This window comes from Eptatretus burgeri, chromosome 15 (genome assembly GCF_056783735.1).
Source record: "Eptatretus burgeri isolate ZD-2024b chromosome 15, Ebu_testis_v1, whole genome shotgun sequence".
Lineage (NCBI taxonomy): Eukaryota > Metazoa > Chordata > Myxini > Myxiniformes > Myxinidae > Eptatretus > Eptatretus burgeri.
In genome coordinates this window covers 22,496,397-22,516,467 of record NC_140975.1, presented here as the reverse complement: position 1 = coordinate 22,516,467, position 20,071 = coordinate 22,496,397, and the positions used below count along the sequence as shown (strand labels likewise).

The 20,071-nt window shown below is 44.1% G+C and overlaps 1 protein-coding gene and 1 long non-coding RNA gene across 11 annotated transcripts in view; one reads left to right on the top strand and one right to left on the bottom strand.

Annotated features, from left to right (window-relative positions):
- LOC147011722 (mechanosensitive cation channel TMEM63B-like) overlaps positions 1 to 20,071 on the bottom strand; it is a 192,780-nt gene that overhangs the window by 23,242 nt on the left and 149,467 nt on the right. For all 7 annotated transcript variants that reach the window (XM_085856923.1, XM_085856924.1, XM_085856926.1 and 4 more), the window contains 10 exons: positions 18,506 to 18,614; positions 18,291 to 18,364; positions 16,956 to 17,036; positions 15,287 to 15,395; positions 8,006 to 8,139; positions 7,171 to 7,293; positions 6,866 to 7,019; positions 6,612 to 6,718; positions 6,152 to 6,238; positions 81 to 146 (listed from right to left, as the gene is read on the bottom strand). In XM_085856923.1, coding sequence (XP_085713049.1) covers positions 81 to 146; positions 6,152 to 6,238; positions 6,612 to 6,718; positions 6,866 to 7,019; positions 7,171 to 7,293; positions 8,006 to 8,139; positions 15,287 to 15,395; positions 16,956 to 17,036; positions 18,291 to 18,364; positions 18,506 to 18,614 — 1,044 coding nt within the window. The remainder of the gene's footprint in view (positions 1 to 80; positions 147 to 6,151; positions 6,239 to 6,611; positions 6,719 to 6,865; positions 7,020 to 7,170; positions 7,294 to 8,005; positions 8,140 to 15,286; positions 15,396 to 16,955; positions 17,037 to 18,290; positions 18,365 to 18,505; positions 18,615 to 20,071) is intronic.
- LOC147011724 (uncharacterized) overlaps positions 1 to 20,071 on the top strand; it is a 54,687-nt gene that overhangs the window by 33,806 nt on the left and 810 nt on the right. For 2 of the 4 annotated variants that reach the window (XR_015051659.1, XR_015051658.1), the window contains one exon: positions 19,918 to 20,049. This is a non-coding gene — a long non-coding RNA (uncharacterized LOC147011724). Of the gene's footprint in view, positions 1 to 6,848; positions 7,048 to 9,825; positions 9,954 to 19,917; positions 20,050 to 20,071 lie in introns of all 4 variants that reach the window. The other 2 variants (XR_015051661.1, XR_015051660.1) reach the window with 2 other exon arrangements.

Here is a 20,071-nt window from a genome sequence, read left to right as displayed (position 1 = left end):
TTGTATACAAAAAAACCACCCAACCAGCTTGATTTTTGTTTGCTCTGAATCCTCAAAAATCAATCCAACATCGTACTCACTCAAAGCGGATGGAGCCCTTGTCCATGAAGTTTTTGTCGAACAGCCAACGGAACAGCACGTTGATACTGCAAGGAAGGACAGTTCAGTGTGGATTTCTTTATCAGAACAACAATGCACAGTGAGATGAGAATTTTTTGAAGAGCACACCTCGCTCTTCCATGAGTCAAGTAATACTAAAAGGTCTCTGAATATCCTATGAAGACATAAAGATCAAAAATCGTAGCCAAGCTGAGTCCTAAAATAATTTTCAACATCAAGTGATATTTGATCACACACAGAGACTTGTCCAACAGATAACAACACTTTGCTTGTCTCTTTATAAACTGCCATTTTGATATTGCCAGTTGTCAATCATTCATCTCCAGTGGTAATTTATTCCAAATGTCAGACTGCAGGTAAAATAAAAAGAATGGAAATTCTGCAGAACACCAGCAGGGGGCGAGCACGTCATAGAGTTTCTAAATTTGGAGCAAAACCTCTTGGGGTGTATCATTTCCATGTCTGTCAAACTGTTTAAGTCCACAGAAAGACGGCGGTGTAATACTCAGTAGGACTACAGTCATATGGCACACTGTGAGGGCCATTACAACATTGATACCAGCAGGAGACAGAAGATTTAGATTTTAAATTTGGCGAGGGGGGCTACCCTAGGCCAATTCCAGCAAAATACACTGAAGGACCCTTTAATGTCGAAGAGCAATTAACGCTGGCAGACGGACCCCGGTCTAACACCCCATCCGAGGAACAGTAACTCAGTGATTTTACCCACTGCCCGTGAAGAACCAATCAGAGAGATGACACATATCAATCAAATGTGGTATACATATATATATATATATATATATATATATATATATATATATATATATATATATATATATATATATATATATATATGTATATTGTTACAGGCCGGGGGGTCGGCCGCCAACCGACCGCTCTGAACAGAGCCGCAAGTGGAGTCGGCCCGACCGATCGCCCGGAATATAGATCGCCGCCCAGATAACTCCGAGCGATGGGTCCTTGTACAAGAACCGAAAGACGCCAATCGGCAGATCACGTGGGGTAGGGTCGATTGCCAATCTTCAATTTAACCAAATACCCACGTGATCCAACTACCGGGGTATTCGACCCTCGACGGAACTCGAACGGAACAAACCGCCGAGGCGAGCTCATGCGCGATTCCGAGCGGCGTAATCACCGAGAACCATCGGTCCAAATGTCCCCCTATGACGGCAAACCAACGGCTTTCTAACTACCAACACACGAAAAGTTCAGTCAATGAGGGAATGGATGCAACGAGCTGGTTTACATTCACACAAGGACATTTATTACAATGAAACACGTATGCAATTAAATGAGGCAAAACACGGATGCAATTATACAAGCAACAAAAGCACAACAAAAGAACTACAACCATCTACTTATTATGTACAGTCATTTACACTTAACAGCAGTTCCTACTTATTTGACAGGCCCATGGACACACGTACGCACACACACAAGAAACGGTGGCTGAGGCCTTTAATCACGAGCTCCAGCTCGGAGGACAGGTGAGCTGAAACTCAGAGCTTGACTCGAACCTTTCCACCTCGTGTGGTCTTCAACTTGTCCGGGCCCGGGCTCCAGCGAGAGCGAGCTGGATCCAATTGCCGCGATCCTTCCCGAGCTCCCGCGAATCCTCCCGCGCTTCTCAACATGTGCCAGTGAGATGAGGCGCCGATCCTTCCTGTCGATCGTCGCTTCCCCGAGGATCCAACTCCAAGAAGAGGCCGATGTGTCGCACCAAGCCGGGAAACAAAATGGAGAATGAAAAGCTCCACGAACCAAGAAGAAGAGGAAGAAGAGGAAGAAGAGGAAGAAGCCTCCACTCGCAGCTCGAGCCAAACAACTGGCTCAAGTTCCTTCCAAAACAAAGCAGCAGTCGAAGCTCACTGAGCCAGCCGAAGCAAAAAGCTTCCGAAGGCCTCAAACCCAGCAAGCCAAGCAGGACCCGATGGCCTGCTGAATGACTGCTCTCTCCGAAGCAAAAAGCTTACTCCTCCCACGGGACTCAGCACACAAACTCTGCCACGGGACTTCCCCACGAACTCTGCCACGGGACTCCCACGAACTCAGCCCACAAACTCAGCCCTACCACGGGACTCCCACGGGACTCTTTTTGAACAAAGAAAAGATGTCCTCTTTATCCTTTGCACCCCTCCCCCGCACCCGGCGTGACTCATGCCCTCGTGATCCACCCCCCGCTCAACCACGGGTGGGAGGAAGTTGTTGACGTCACGGGATGGCAGGGTTCTTCTTCCTCTTCGCAGAAGAGGGGGAGGGACGTCTCCATTGTTCGCTTCCTAACTATTAAATTGATCCGCAGTGCATCTTATCGATTTCAAAACATTTAAACAATGGAAGGTGAGCTATCTAGGGAACATGCACTTATCAACATAGCTGACTAAGGGAACCTGTATGTTGTGTGCAATTGAATTCCAAATTCGTAACAATATATACATATATACATATATATATACTTTTTCATTTTTTTATTTTTAAAAGCTCTGCTGGCCAAACAGTTTCATTGCAGAGCTACAGCCCCTTACATCTCTGTGGGATTGCACTACAGCCAATACCAGGAAGAGAATTAAATTCTCAGCTTCATAGAGCATTCCACCCCAGAGAGGGAACATCCACGGATACATGTTTTGGGCTTGTTGATCCTCATCAGTGTGGATCAGAAGCTCCTCTTTGGAGTCAAACCCTACAAGACATCAAGTTGAAATCAGACTCCATTAATGTGGTGCATAACTTGAAGCAAGTGCTCTATTAGCTGTTACTGCATGCATCCTGGCCAATAGGAAATGTCTGCAATACAATAACCTGTCTGTAGTGCACAAAACAGTTCTGGGAGTCATCAGGAAATTTAAATTTAAAAAGGCTCTGCTGGCTAAACAGTTGCATAAGCTTTGCCTATTAGGCATGAGCTTAGCAAAGCTCGAATCACCTACATCTCCATAGGATTGTACTCCAGCCAATACCATGACTGGTCTATAAAAGTGACAATTTAATTATCTTCCTGGTTGGTCAGGATGTAAGCAACAATAGCTGAGGTGGGACTTGATTCCTGGTACGCACCTCAATAATGGGGTCTGATCTCGACAAATATGTATATATTGTTACGGCTGTGGAAATTCGCTGAGCACCATAGAGGTCCTTAGATCAGTTATGCCGATAAGTTTGTGTTCAGATAGATTTCCCCACCGATGTCGAAGGAGTTTATTAGTGTAACAGGGCTGTGAATCTTTGAGTTAGCCGTTTTTCTTTTACTATCGTTATTTTGGACCAACCGCCATTACTACCACCACGAAGCGCCACCAACCACAACAATCACGATCACCACAACCACCTTCTCATCAACCGCCAACATCCCCACAGACAACGAACAGCCGCCTTCACAACAACCACCTTAACCACCACCGCCCAACCACACCACCCTCACTACCACCACAAATGCCAGCCACACCACCCTCACGACCACCACAAATGCCAGCCACACCACCATCAAGACCACCACAAAACGCCAGCCAAGCCACCATAACGCCAACCACACCACTACTGCATTTCCACCTCAGCACGGTTGCGAGAAGCCTGGCATTCATCGGGGGAGAACGGACGACGGCCTCACCCCTCCCCCCAACGACAAACACGTGCGGAAAAGACGAAAGCTATGAAGACATAAAGGAAAGGCCCCGATTCGGCGAGGAAAACGCCCTGCTTCTGGAAGCTTTGTGCGTGTGCTGGAAGGGAGGGGCGAAAGGGAGGGGCGAGGGCCGTGGAGATAAAAGCGCGCGCTGAACACAGCGTAAGAAGAAGCGAGTGGAGAGGCGAGTGGAGGTCTGGGCTCGTGTGAGAGTGTGGAGTTGTGGGCAGCCGCGCTGGAGTCTGGAGTCCGGTCCCCACAGTCGGTGAGGAGCTGGAGAGGGTCCAAGAGGGACGCCCAAGCAAGTCACCACGAGGGTGGAGGTAACCTGCGGCGGCCTCTTGGAGTTCCTTCGGTCAACCAAGCTCCTTGGACATAAAGACCCTAAGGGGTCCAGTCTGACCCCCTTGTCTTTAAGGGGGTCTTTTCCTTGCTTTATTTGTGTGGAAGCTGTGGCGCCGTGTCCCGTTAAGTAGAGAAACTGTTAAGTGACTGTACATGATTAATTATAGACGGTTGTAGCGCTTCGCCTTGCTCGCATCTTTTGTCTCGTCCCGCATTCATCACAAATCAACTGCATGCGTGTTTCACCAATTCATTGCATGATTGTTTGTATACGTGTAAAATAATAAATGTGCTTATTTGAATGTGAACCTGTTCGTCGTGTCATTTTCCCCGTTGAAACATCATATTGCATTTCGGAATGGTAGCGGGCTTTTTGATAGCCGATAAAAGAATTGGGTCCAGCAAGGTCTCGCGATAATACCCCGCTCGGTTAACCCAGAACGGAACGAACCGCTTAAGCGGTTTGTGTCCGAGCAGACCTCGCTGAGGTACGGTCTCTCGGTAGGCTGCCCGCATGAATAATTAGGTATATCGACAATTCGGCGATTGGCCCTGTCACGCGCAGTTCGAATATTAACTCGGCTGTTGTGTGTGCTTGGAGCACTCCCGTGACTGGTTTTCGGCGTTGTTCCAGAAAGTCGCGACTGAATTGTCCGTCCGGTGGGCGTACGTCCACGATTCAGCTAAAAGCGGCTGTCCGCACGCCGGTGGGCGCAAATTCGTAACAATATATCGAAATATATACGTGTGTGTGTGTGTGTGTATACGTGTGTATATCTAATCTAATGTATAAAGTTCATTCCAACCACTTACTCACTGTCTGATAGTAAAGTTTGGTAACTTCCAGGTGATGAAGAAAGTTGAAAATTTGAATGCCGTAGGACATCAAAGCCAATACACCGGGAAAAATTACAGAACCATCGGAAAGTGTCTTAAATAAAATATAAATAAATGAAAAAAAAATAAATGCAGGTGAGCGACCCGAGATAATGCGGAAGCATGGTAATTTTGCGTGCCAACGGACATCGAAGCTGATACACCGGGGAAAAATCACAGAACCCTCAGAAAGTGTCCATAAAAGAAAATATAACTAAATGAAAAAATATATGCAGGTGAGTGACTCGAGCTTATGGGGAAGCACGGTTCGTTATTGCTTACAATGTGTAAGCATACTCCACTAGTACATGCAGTATATATACATCCATACACTGCATTTGATATATGCAAGCTCTTTGATCGGTGCTTTACCAGACTCGGTGGTGTAATCGTTAGGGCCTTCTGCTCTGAGTCTGAGAGGTTGGTGGTTTGAACTCTGGCTGCGTCATCGTTAAAACTTTTCAAATGGTATGTGCTGCTTCCTTGTTTGATGCTCAGAATTTAAAAAGGAACAAGCATGCACAACCAACCACAAGTTTGCAATAATAGTGCTGGGTTTGATGGGCCTAATGGCCTCCCTCTGTGTTGAAGTTCCTTGCAAGGGAACTCATATTTATTTTTGTCAAGCCAGGAATCAAACCCAGACGTGGCATCTTAGAAACAAGCATGCTACCTTTGAACCATCCTATCAGTCCAAAACCTCTTTCTCAGAGAAACCGGAACATCTCACATCACTATTAAAGTTATTACATTTTCAGAGTATGAAAGTCATTAAATGATAAGCTGTGCAATACGCACAAGTTTCAAATGTTAAGCCCCAGGAGAGATGAAAGTTCAAAACAGTTTTTGTCGACATTGTATACAGTTCATAGAATAACTGTTAGGAGATGTTAGTGGAGCTTTCCGTTAAGTATAAATACATCAGCAGTCAAAGTATGAATCAACAAGAGTATGTAGGATTTGAACCAGGAATCCCATTATCATGAACACATGCTCAGATGGAAACACCAAACAGGTTGACCTGATTCCAATATAACATCAAAAGATATTAAATTTCCATATTAATGGAAGTTCAGAAAGGCATTGATGAAACATTTATTTTTGCCATTTGCAAATCCAAAACACCCGACCGGCACTCAAAACAAAACGACTCCCACGTACCTTGTTAGGCCGAGTGATGGCAAAATGAGTACCATGAATATGAGGAAGAAATAACACTTGTGCATTATTGCACGATTTTCACTTGACCTGGAAACCAAGCACACTTATTAGAAGGCATCGACTGGTCATGAACTCGTTGCTTTATTCACAAGTCAAAGCACTCGGTTGTTGTTTAAGCTGTTGGTAGAAAGATGTACTCGTTGTCCAACTTTCATTAATCTGCATTGTCCGAACATGCTCATACAACAACACAATGATGAGGAATGAAAATGCTCAAGCTGGACTGTGTTGGTTTAAAGAGTTCAATGTATTCGACCATCGAGATATTGCTTTGCTTAGTTGGGTGTTTTGATTGGTGGAAAACTATCAGCCCACACGGTCAGCCACGTACAATGGAACGGGCCCAAATTATGAGGTAGGCAAAAACGTCCGAACCAAGTTTAATACTTCCTGAACTCACCGAGTCCAGTGACATTCGAGAAACACGGAGTAATACACTAAGAGAGGTAGCAAGGCCGAGAAGGTCCACAGGAGCAATGTTGGTAAGAACTGCGTAATGATGGGACTCTGGGGACCAAAGGAAGACAGGACTGCATGTTACTAGCGGTCATGTTAATGCTTCGCATGGATATGTATTTGTGTTTATATATTTTGTTTGCATTTCTTGTGTTTTGTTCTCCTATTGTCAAACACCGAGTAGGTGACTCCACACACATTGAGGGACTCCACTGGCTTGGTGACGTTGAATTTATCGATGGTATTCACGATGATGGAAGGTGTCGTCAGAAAGAAGAGCAACAAGAAGAGCAAGCTGTTCAGAAGGATCACCTTACACCACCACATCATACCCTGTACCGGCAGGTTTTCCCTGGACACAATGCCATTGAGGAGATCAGGTGCTACACCACAAATTTTATAACACCTGTCGCAATAAACAATGGCCATTGCAACTGATCGCAAACAGCACATGCAATAATGCAACTCTGAAAATAACAGAGCACAGCCAACGTGGTTCTCACCAAATTACGCTGTTGGGGTCAGGAGCGTAGCGGACTGTCCAGCGCAAAGACTTCAGCTGGCTGCTATAGCGGGATGCCTTCTGCTTCCTCAAGCATCGAATAGCCTTGTAGTCATGTAGGACCCTACAAAGGTCAGGGGACAAAATCAATTTATCAAATGATGGAGATTTCATTTAAATATATATATATATATATATATATATATATATATATATATATATATATATATATATATATATATATATATATCCTGCCGGTCGCAGCATACATCTCCACTTTTGGCCATGTATTATATAATGGTCCCGGAGTTGAAATCGAGGATTCAAATCAGTAGAGCAAACGATATTGTGAAATTTCAGCAGCATCAGTCACAGCAAAAAATCACCAGCAACACACAATCACAATGGCAGACTCGCCTGCATGCAGGACTTATCTATTTGCAAAATCGCATGCACAAGCACGCATCCCTTGCTGCCACCAGAGACAAAGTGGTCATCTTAAAACGTTTCTTGTTTAGGCCACCAACTTGTGTGCAAGTTTGTTTGGTGTTTGGTCATCGCTGTCCGATTGAAAGATAGAGCAACACCGTTAGCACGGGCATGGCTTCGGTTATACTGATGGCCCTCTCGAGAATGGCAAAGCATTCTAGCATAAACACTGCAGAATCAAGATCAGGCCTCAGTGCTGAAGTTATGGGTCCGTCGTCCATTAACATCGTGAGGGCTGGTACCGTAAACAACTTACTTATCACTAAGAAAGATACCTTGTTAGGGTATCAAGACTAAGTTTAATGTAAACAAATACATTTGTTGGAAATTCAACTTGAAAAGCTTACTGGGCCGGAGACTTGTCATCTTCAAAGGTCACAAAAGCCATGCCGAGTGGTTTTGATGGAACCAGCTGTTGTTCTTTCTCAAACTCCTCGTTGAGTCTCGTTTCTATGTTTGTGTAATACTCCAGCGCATTTACCTGGACATACCAGAGGACAATGACTTTAGATTACCTTATTACTGTCGTTATATAATTCGGTAGGGATCCAGAATATAAAATTGTAAAGGGGGGGTGGGGAGGTTAGGGGGTTTTGGACCAAAGGTGGGTATTATGAGGGCAAAATAGATTTGAATACTTAAAAACAGATTTCCAGTAAAATTGGACCCAATGTCCCATATCACAGCAATTTATCGTTCTCAGCATCACTAAACACCAATTTTATGACAAATTTTATGATTTACTATAACCCTCCCCCACCCCCACCCCCCAAGCCCACATCTTTCCAAATGCCCAGTTTTTCCTTTCTGAGAGCTTGCGGCTGTTTCCATATTGTTCACCTAACCCCTTATATCCTCTCCTTGCCCTCATACTTCACCACATCCCTTATTTCTTCAAGTCTCCTTCTATTTTGTCCCTCATCCCTGCTGTTACTGTGTTTGCCCCTCTCTTTCTGATTTTCCTTTTGTTCTGTTACATCCTGATTCAGCATTGTAGCTACTCCATGAGCCACAACATTGTACAGTACAGTATACAAAAAACAGGTAACAGTTTGGCCCAGAAAAAGAATAAAAGTATTTATGTTGTTTATTTGTTGAGGCTCATATGGGTTCGATTCCCATCTGACTACAAACTGTCGGATTCGTGCTTCACACGCATGGGATGTTGCATTGCAAAGTGTGCCATTTTGGTGTCCCATCTGATGGCTTTAGTTGATGGACTTCAAAGATCTGACGATGTTTTTCAAGAAGAGTAGGTGAGTTAACTCTGGCACTCTGGAACAAATTACAAATTCCTGCCACCTTCAGTTAGGCCTGGCTAGTAGTCCTGAAAGACTTGCGCCAAAAATCCTTTCTGGCCGCCCACGCAAAAGGGTGGGAAAAATTGGGGCCGTTTCTGTGGACGAAGTAGTAGTAGTAGTAGTTGTAGTAGTAGTAGTAAGTATAAAGTAGATCTTCCATTAAAAGTCGTACTATGGATCATGTGGATGGACAGAATGAACTGAAAATTTGAAAAAACTAAATTCAATAACATTATAGAAGAATGAAATGAAACAAATTGTAATCTCAAAAAAAAGTTCGATACAATATTGTTTGACTTAATGTTATTGTGCATGTGCACAAGTTCGAAAATGGCTGTCAGGTATCTTCTCTTCTCTCTTTTCCTCTCTCCTCCTCTCTCTTCCTCTCTTTTCCTCTCCCCATCTCTGTCTGTCTCTGTATCTGTCTCTTTTCCCTCTCCCCCCCCTCTCCATTCCCCTTTCCCTTTTCTCTCTTGGTCCACTCATTGTCTGGTCAACTTCAGCTATGGGCAGCCAATTTTTTGGATAATGAAGTGACAGTTTGCCACCAATGCTATACACGAAACAGGGTCTGATGAGCATCTCATGATGGTGGATGGCATGCAATGGCCCTTTCTTGCTTGTTCATCAGAGTATGTACAGTATATTGAGAATGGAGTTAATTACGATTTTATCCCACTGGTGTGCACCAATTTCTGGGAAGTACGGTTGTGCCACTGATCCAGTGCTTCCTGTTGGTTATGATTGGAATGTGAAATTTGAAATCTACCAACCGGCTTCTGCTCGCAGATGGGTCCTTGGCTTGAGGTCTATACTAGTGATGCCACACTTATTGACGCAATGCCTTCCCTGCGAACCCTGCAAAGGAATTGACATCTGAAAGGCGAGTGCACTACCAACACTATCCCAGACTCGATGGCATGATGGTTAGAGTGCCTGCTCTGGGTCTGGGAGTGGATCAAACCCTGGTCAAGTCATACCAGACTCTGACATGGTACGTGCTGCTTCCTTGCTTGATGCTCAACGTTTAAAAAGGACAAAGCATGGACAAACAACCATATGTTGTCACCCAATGTGTAGCCTTGATGGGCTTAATGGCTTCCTTTATAGGTTGAAGCTCCCTGAAAGGGAACTTGTCATAATCCCATCAACTAGCAATGGAAGGTGATACAAATCTTGGGAGGCATGCTGATGTGTTTGTAAGTTGTATTCACATGTTGGTTTAAAAAAAAATAAAATCAACTTGTGCATTCTGTGGTTAATGCATATGATTAAGCCTGTATGTGCAAGCATCTCAGTGCAGCTTGCCATGTGCTTGCTTTATCTGATTGGGTGGAATTCTTGGCAAACAAAAGGAAAAATGAAAAAAAAAAGATCTTTTCCCACTCAGCTCATTTTTGGCATTTCAAAAATGTATCAGGATTTGGAATCTTAAACTGCACATTAAAGACCAAGTAGAATTGGGAAAGAAAGCCACTGTTAGAAAACGAACTGGTAATGGCTGTTTTGTTACAGGAACAATGTTTATTTGCATTTGCTGAAGGTTCTCTTTGTTTCCTGAGCACTTGGGCCTCGGGCCATGCCGTACATGTAGTGATTTCCTGCATGGGTTCTTGAGTTTTTGAGAGAAAACATGGTTGGGGGAGAGTATAATCTAGCTATTTTACAAGTAGTGGGAGGAGGATAACTAAATGATTACTTAACAAAATAGTGAGGAGCCTACAGTCCACCAGGACTCGTTGGTGTATTCAAGTCTCTAATTGCATTAATATGACTTGATAAAGTGACTTTTTGATGATGTTTGATGATGTCAACTGAATACAGGTTCCCCTACAACGAAACGGTGCGACGTGTGAAGATTGTTCAAATGGTACCTTTTGTATATGTGCGCAAGCGACAGTACCCAGTTTGAGTTTTTCTTTGCTTTGACTTATGATGGTAGACCATTCCATGTGGGCAACTGATTTGTTCATTTCCATTTTGATGTATTTTCAGTGATTCTTTGATCAAATGTTTTATATTGATATGAAATGTTGATTGCATTGTTGTGGTTCCATTGTTGCGACCGCTTTTAGCTAATTCGCGGCCGCACGCACCCACCGACCGTGGCAATCCTAGTCGCAGCTTTCGGATCAATGCCAAAATCCAGCTACGGGTGTGTTTTTAAGCACACCGTAAAGGCCCAGTCACACCTTGACCTTTTAGCCAGCTTATGCCGATTTTTGGAAAATTTGTGTAAAACGCTGGTACACGTCGAATACGTTATGGGTAAGTTTTGATAACATTGAGAGCACGCTGAAAAACACTGCCATACGTCATAGTACGCTGGCTTTAAACGTTGTACTTTTCGGTTGTCCTCAAATTTTCCATGCTTGAAATTTTAAGACTTATGCCAGCGTATGACTCACACGTTCCACATAACGCTGGCCATAAGTTGTAGCCACGTTACGCGATCGTTGACACACGTCGTCACACGTTACTTGTAAGTTACTCATAAGTCGAAACATGTCAAGGTAATGGTTAGCGTCAGTGTTCCAGACTCCCTGGGGTTTTTTTTTTTCATTCTTCTTCGGTATGACGGTGATGTCGACACTTCAATTTCTAGTGTGGTTATAATATAATATAATTAATAGGCTGCCGCTCAACGATTTAAATCATAACCGCACTAGAAATCGAAGTGTCAACATCACCGTCATACCGAAGAAAAAACAAACAAACAAAAAAAAACAGGGAGTCTGGAACATTGACGCTAACCATTACCTTGAGTGTTTCGACTTATGAGTAACGTACAAGTAACTTTTGTCGACGTGTGTCAACGATCGCGTAACGTGCGTACAACTTATTCCCATCGCATGCGGAACGTGTGTCATACGGCAAGTAAGTCGTAAAATGTTTAACACGTTTATAATTACAAGACGTACTCCACTTAATACGACGTATGATAGCGTACTTTAGCGTTTTATTCACGCATACCAAACTTATCCATAGCGTATTCGACATGCGCCAGCGTTTTAGACGCATTTTTCAGAGGTCGGCATACGCTGGCAAGATCACCAAGGTGTGACTGCGATGTTGACACTTCCATCTCTGCGGCGGTTATGATTTGAATCGTTGTGCGGCAGCCTTTTAATAAGCTACGTCACGTCACGTCATCGTCGGCGATGAGTGCAGCGCACTATGCCTAAGTTAGACTATCGTTGGGCAGAGGTTGGGAAGGCCGACAACAGGCTCAGCATTCGTTGGTATAAGTTATCTATAACACAACGAAAAGTTCTGTGTTCGTTACTAATATGTTCTGCATACGACCAACTCGTTATGAATACGTCCGAATCTTTAAAAAAAAGATCAAAAGTTCAATGTAAGCCTGCATTTTACATACATTTTAATACATTGCCATTGCTGGCTAAAACGTCAAGGTGTGACTGGGCCTTAAATCAGCCAACTGTTCTGTCTACGCGCGACAGGGTTGATCGCCGAATTGTCGATTTACCTAAGTATTCGCGCAGACAGAAATGCCGCTCAACGGGACCCGTATGGACACGAGCCGCTTTACGCAGCTCACGCCGTTTGCGATTGCCGAGCGGTTTATTATCGCCAAGCCCCGTCGGACTAGATTATCTTATCGGCTATTAAAAACCAGCTATTATTCCGAACGCAATTACGGCAACTCAATGGAGGAAGGGACGCAACGAGCACGTGAATATTCAAACAAGGACGTTTATTTCTAAATGCACATATGCAGTCAATGAAGCAATGGAGGGGGGGATGGGGACAAAGACACGAGCAAAAAGACCCTACAGCTGTTGTCTATCTATTACGTAATGTACAGGCACTTAACAATTCTACTTATAGGACAAGGCGCCACAGACTTCCATCCAAAAAACCCAGAAAAGAACAGGAGGAGAACTGGGCCTGTAGGCCTTTAATGTTCCTCGGAGCCGGGATGACCGCAAGAGCTCCGAGAGGCCGTACAGGTTACCTGCCACCCTTGTGGTGACTCGCTGGGCCCCGGTTCGGCGACCCTCGGTGGCTCTGCCCGCACTTCGCTGGACTCCACCGTGCCTTCAATGGCGTCTCCAACGACGATCCGGCTGGCGACTCCTCTCCGGCTGCAATAGCGCCTCCGACGACCAAGGAGAGAGACCAAGGAGGGGGACTCTCTTTCCCACTCGCTAACTGCCAGCCACCAACTTCCTCCTCAACTGCCAGCTCAACTCCCTCCTCCAGACTGCCTTCTCAATGTAGTGTCGGCGTCTCCCCCACCTCTCTCTTGTCGCCTCCGAATGCGGCGTTTTATATCGCCCCCAAGGGGAGGGTCGCAGTGGGCTTTTTCCACCCGAAATCAGCGCCCTCCTTCACTTCACCTTTGAACCTTTACCCAGGCTCGATCCGCCCCTCCTCCTTCCCGGCGCGGGGGGGGGGGAATCCCAGGCGTGACCGGGATTTCTCTCTTCGGGGCACCTTGTTGTTTTAACCGTTGCTTTCGTTTTCTTTATTTGTCGAGATGCCGTTGTTTGTGTCAATGTTGGCGGTTGTGGAGAAGGTGGTGTGGTTGCTGAGATGCTGTTGTGGTGGTGGAGGTGGCATGGTTGCAGTGTGGTTGGCGCTGTGGTGGGGATGGCGTGGTGGTTGAGATGCTGTTTGTTTGAAATAAAAGATAGAACAGAATAACAGTTAACTCAAAGATGCACAGCCCGTTAGACATCGGTGGGGAAATCAGTCTGGACACACACTTATCGACATAACTGATCTTCGGGGTACCTGAATGGTGTTCTGTGAATTTCCACAACCGTAACAGTATATTTCATTCGTGGAGAATGCTTACACATTGTGTAATTGTGTGAGCATACGAACCCTGCTTTCCCATTGTCTCAGGTCGCTCACCTGCATTTGATTTTTCATTTATTTATTTTCATTTGTTTTTTTCATTGATTTATATTTTCATTTACAGATGCTTTCTGATGGTTCTGTGATTTTTCCTGGTGTATTGGCTTTGATGTCCATTGGCACGCAAAATTACTGTGTTTCCCCATTGCCTTGGGTTGCTCGCCTGCATTTAAAAAAAATTAATTTTCATTTATTTATATTTTCATTTATGGATGTTGTCCGATGATTCTGTGATTTATTTTTTTTCGGTATAATGGCTTCGATGTCCATCGGCACGCGAAATTTCATCAGCTTTCGACATCACCTGGAAAGCACGGATCTTTAATATCAGTCAGTCAGTGAGTGGTTAAAAAGAGTTATACAGGTAGTCGTCGACTTACGACCGATGCGACTTACGACTGTTCGACTTTATGACCACGTTTTTTTTGTTTTTTTTGTATGTATGTTAAAAAAAATTTTTTTTTTTTTTTGGGATGGAAAATATACGTTGTTCGACTTACGACCGATTGGTCAGAACCAATTGCGGTCGTAAGTCGAAGACTACCTGTATATATATATATATATATATATATATATATATATATATATATATATATATATATATATATATATATATATATATATATATATATATATAGATATGATGTCAAAGTTGAAGGTCAAGGTGATGATCATCACGTTTTTTGACATCAAGAGCATCGTCCACTTCGAGTTTCTACCACAGGGTCAAACAGTGAATCAATTCATGTACAAGGAGATCCTCCGGCGCCTCATGAGATCAGTCCGGGACAAGAGGAGGGATCTGTGGGAGAACAACGCCCGGGTGCTCCACCATGACAACGCCCCTGCTCATAGTGCCCTGAGCATCCGACAGTTTCTGGCAGAGAGGAACGTGCCAACTCTGGAGCGACCCCCATATTCGCCAGACTTGGCCCCTTGTGATTTTTTTCTATTCCCCAAGCTCAAGGGGGTGATCAAGGGGACCCGATTTCCTGAAGTGGAGGCCATCAAAAGGGCCATGCCGATGGAGCTCCGGAGGATTCCAGTAGAAGCCTTCCAGGGGAGCATCAAAGCATGGAAGAAGAGGAGGGACAAGTGTATGAGACTGGAGGGAAACTATTTTGAAGGGGACAAGCTGTGATTTCAATATATTTTTTTGTAATAAAATTTCTGTGGTCAGTCCCGTTACTTTTTCGACAGACCTCATGTATGTATATGTATATATATATATATATATATATATATATATATATATATATATATATATATATATATATATATATGTACTGCATATACATTTGTCAATTGTCACACAATTCAGCGGAAGCTGTGAAGTGATAATAAAGGTGAACTGAACTGAAAATTCACCACAGTTCCTCCTGCAATTGCAAATATGCTTGGAACGTGAGTGTATATGCATATCATGCTTATAATGCATACCGTTTCCAATCCGCAGCACTTGCACAAGCAAAGTTGTCCACATGGTCCAGCTCGCATCTGCTCCTCTGTCTTATCATCGTAGTATCTCCGAGCTTTTTGTGCCTTCGTCCTGCAATATGTATGCACATCCCAGCCAATGGGCACTAAGTGGGTTTTTCTAACAGTGATCGAAAGTTTGTGGAAGGCAGGGATCTTAGGAGATGTCAATGTACTTTTACATGAACATTTAGTGACAATGAGCACATCAACACAACATATGGGATTTGAACCTGAGATCCTTGCATCATGGGGTTTCTTTTGGTGTTCCCATCTGATGCTGAGGCTCCAGGTTCAAATCATAATTACATTGTCATCTGAGCACCTGCTTTGTGTTGGCCTGTTTTATTTTGTTTTCTCTGCAAGATCGAGGCTCATGGAAGAATGAGATGACAGAGGGAATATGAACTGAGAATGTGGCAGTGGAGCAACTCTTTGACACAATAAGCAAGGGAATAAACAAACAAGAAAAGATGGAGAGGGAGAGGCAACACTGCAACCTACAATTAAGAGACTAAAGTTGGGAAGGATTAATGGGGGTAATAAAGATTGTGGATAATGATGGGAGATGACATGTGATGGTGGTGCACTGCCTGCTTGAGCTGTGGAGGGAAGATTGGGGTAGCGCAGCCTCTGGAAGGCAGTTCCACATAAGGGAGAAGTGAATAACAAAAGAGTTTAGGTGTGCTTGCAGTCATCCTAGATTTTGGAAGTTTAATCAGGAATTGGTTAGTGGAAGAACACATACATCCTGGAGTTATTGGGGGGGGGGGGGGTCAGAGGAGTGAGATGGTGACGTAGCAAAACCAGAGGAGAGACATTAAAATAACAAAGGTCGCCGATCTGCCTGCAATGTGAGAGCAGCAGACGTTGTGCGTCAGCCTCATCACAGGAGATTCCAATAAAGTTGAGAACTTCAGATTCCACAGAATCCCAGAGTAGAGACAGATGCGATACTCGGGCACCAGCCCATAGGGGACAGCAGTGCTCCGTTGAGCTACAGACAAAGGCCTTATATTATAAGTTAAGATTATAAGATTATACTGACAGATTATAATTAGTTCAGATCTTTCAAATAAAGATTTGGAACAGCGGAGGATGCCCGCTTTGCGGTTGGCTTTGGAGGACGGCTTTGATATCTGGTCGACCAAGGAGAGGCTATAGCTGATGGCAAGGCCCATAAGTTCAAGAAAGTGAACCTCTTCCAGTTTGACATTCCCATTTGAACACTTCCCTCCTGATGCAGGGATCCCAGGCTCAAATTCCTATAGCCCAATTCAAAAGAAACGTTTTTTTTTTGTTTTTTTTAATATATTGCCAACTGTTCAAGTTCAGTTCTGATTAGATGTGCTGTGCATATATGACATTCAGAAACTGATGTTCTGTGTACATTTTAAGAGGTTCTTGCATGAGCCTCAGAACTGTGAAAATAAAAGACAGAAGTAGGCCACATAATAAAGGACATTTACAAAATGCTGATACAACAAGTAATTTGAATGCATGAGGACAACGATGTGAACGTGTAACAGAAGTTTCACTGTTAACTTGACAAGCCAATCAAAATTCAGCTTTAGCACCATAGAAAGCTGATTGAATTATTACACAAACTCCAATCCAGGGTGAAACCTTTTACCTTTCCTTGTCCACCTTAATCACCTTCTCGAGATTGTAGCAAAACTGTACATCCATAACGGTTTTTATTCCATAGGCTTCCCTAAATGGGGTTGGGGAAGGAGGGATGGAGAGGGAGGTTCAGAGGGACAAGAATGCCACATGAGTCTGTGATGTCATGTTCCTTCTCAGTACATAATGCCGCATGTCGTGTTTCCTGCATTGAGCTAGCACGTTGGGGGCAATGGGGTTGTTCGTAAAGTTGACACATTGGTGGAAGTTTCGTCAAATTCCATACAACAAAGCCATGGATAATATTAAGAGAAAAAAAAAAGTGCAGAAATCTCTCCCAGACTAATAGTGTAGAACCTACTCACAAAAACCATGTTCGGCGGGCGTGCACCATACACATTGAAAGCGTCATCAACATATGATCAATGCATGCAAGGAAGCAGGTTCATGGAAGGGAGCAATTTGAGGAAATTGAGAGGAGGAAAGAAAGGAGGAATGATAAGGACGAAGGGAATATAAGTTGGTTTAAGGGTCAGCATGTGGGATGGGAGGCAGCAAGGGAATTGGGGAAAAGGTGGAAGAAAGATGGCTTTCATAAAGAAAGGGAAACTAAAGGAAATCAGAAAACAGGGTCTAAGTCCAACCACCTTATCTATGCAACATGCAGATGACTCCCAAACATATACACCCCGGCAAAAGGACATTTAAACAGTCAAAATGGAATTTCAATCGGGGCCTTGCTTAAATAAATCATCAATTTCTCTTGTTTTACAAGCCAACCCTTTCAATGTGATGCTTCTCTTTCTCACAGCCACTGATATACACATACACAAACATGTGGAGGAGTAAGATTCACTCTGAGCTCAGAGGTAGCACATGTCGAGTCGAGGTTTGATTCCCGAATTGACTGTAAACGGGCATCCCGGTTGTTCGCAGGCGAGGTATTGTATCAATTAGTGTTCTACCAATTCAGAGGAGACGTTCAACCAGATGTCTCATCTGTTAACATTTGTTTTTGGAAGTTAGAGGATCCACGGTACCCTTTGAAAATAGCATGCCAATGTGTGCCAGTACCAACGGCAAATTCGAAATTCCTTCCCTGGTTGACGACTGCTTCAGCAGTACCTTGTGATGGAGCAGAGATATATCCAGGGTTCATTTTCAGTGATAAAATGATCACGACTGGTGGTGAGCATGCCAATGGACTCCACTCACATCCCCAACCCTTCCCCTACTCCCTCCCCCCAAACCACTGTCCCCACCCCTAATTTGTTTATGGCTGTGAACAACAACTACAACAACGTTTTTTAAAAGTCTATTGAAATGCTGGCGACTGTTCACCTACTCGAAATGAATCTTCATTATTTCCTCTTCCTTGATGTGCTTCGGAATTCCTACGATGAACAATGTCCTCGTGATCTGTTCGGCACAGGCGTATCGCTGTCAAACACCTATTCACAGTCACTGTACAACTGGTTCAATCGTTCAAATTCTCAACAAGCTGGCATCTAACTGCATGGAAAAGTGACAGGTACAAAATCCACATGTTCCATCTCTTACCACCTCATCCTCTTCATAAGGCAGGTTACGTGCGTGTCGTCGCATGCACACGATGGTGATCAGCAGGTAAAGCACCGAGAAGATTGTGTGCAGCCACAGCAAGTCATCTCTGCAGGCCACGTGGAAGAATATTAGGCATTTGGAGAAGGCTAAACGACATGGATAACACAGGAAGTATGATTGAAGGTTCTGGTGGAGACGCTACGTGTCTGATAATTTACAAGTTATTTGATGAAAATATACAATGCTCAAATTTTATGAGAGCCATCTACTTAATACGTAAGCAATTGACAGGAATTTCTCGTCGACACCCCCATTCCTCCCCTCCCACACTGCATCCCTCCCCCCCCACCTCCTGCTCCCACTTTCCCCTCTGCCCTTACCCTCCCTCCCATCATACATGCCCTTTTCCATGGCTGGCAGGATGTCCTAGAGGTACGCACACTCGCCACTGGGCTATCTCACCAGCGTTTGAATCTACTCCCAGCTATAAACTGTCATCCTGGAGTTTCGCAGGCAGGGCAATTCAACGATGGGTAGGCTGTCCCTCGGATGGATGTTAAACTGGGTATCCTGTCTCCCAGCATGAGTTGGTGGACGTTAAAGATCCCATGGTGTCTTTTTCGAAGAGCAGGAGACCTATGGTGGGGCAACTTAGCATAACAATTGTGCATTTTGTGAGGAAAGCACCAAATTCGGCACACTCGTAGCCTATCATATAATGAACAGATTTGAATATTGGGCCATCTCAAATTTTTTGATGGCAGTGGAAAATGGCTGCCACAGCCATCAGCGGCTGAATTTGAGATGGCCCAATATCCAAATCTGTTCATAATATGATAGGCCACTAGTGTGCCAAATTCGGTGCTTTCCTCACAAAATGCACAATTGTTTTGCTATATTTAGCTAAGTTGCCCCACTACTATCGACGGCACCATGAACAAATTCCAAATTGCTGCTCTAACCTACAAGGGGGCACTTCATCAGCGGCACAGCTGCACCCCCAGAAAATTCCATGGCCATATCCTGCATAACAAAGTAGACGATGATGAAGATGCCATTTCCCCTGAACTCTGATATCGTCCCAACTTTGTTTTCTTCTTCCCGCACTCTTTCCACACTCCCTAAACCTGCTTTCTCTCTCATTTCATTCCCCCCTCCACTCAATCAATTTAAATTTTTTCAGCTTATCCTCTCCCAACCGCTGCTGTGCATATGGAATAAATAGATGACCCCGAAGGCCACAGACTTCAGGGCTAAGAACATTGGTTTTGAGAGTGCCTGGGCTGAAATTTCCAAACGGTTTTGTATGTTTAGTTTCTCAAACGGTTCAAGCAAAGTTGACAGGGTTGAGAAATGACTTGAACAACATCACAACATGATTCTTCCAACTCTCTTGTGTTTCATTGCAGATCGTGCTCCATCATACGTGCGCAACAACGGAATGAGAGCCGAGCACCATTGATGACCGAGCTTGGACTGGACAAGATGTTATAGCTCCTCCATGAGCCTCGACAATGTATACAAGAGGAAAAAAAAAGATGGTAATGACTATTAGTGCACTGA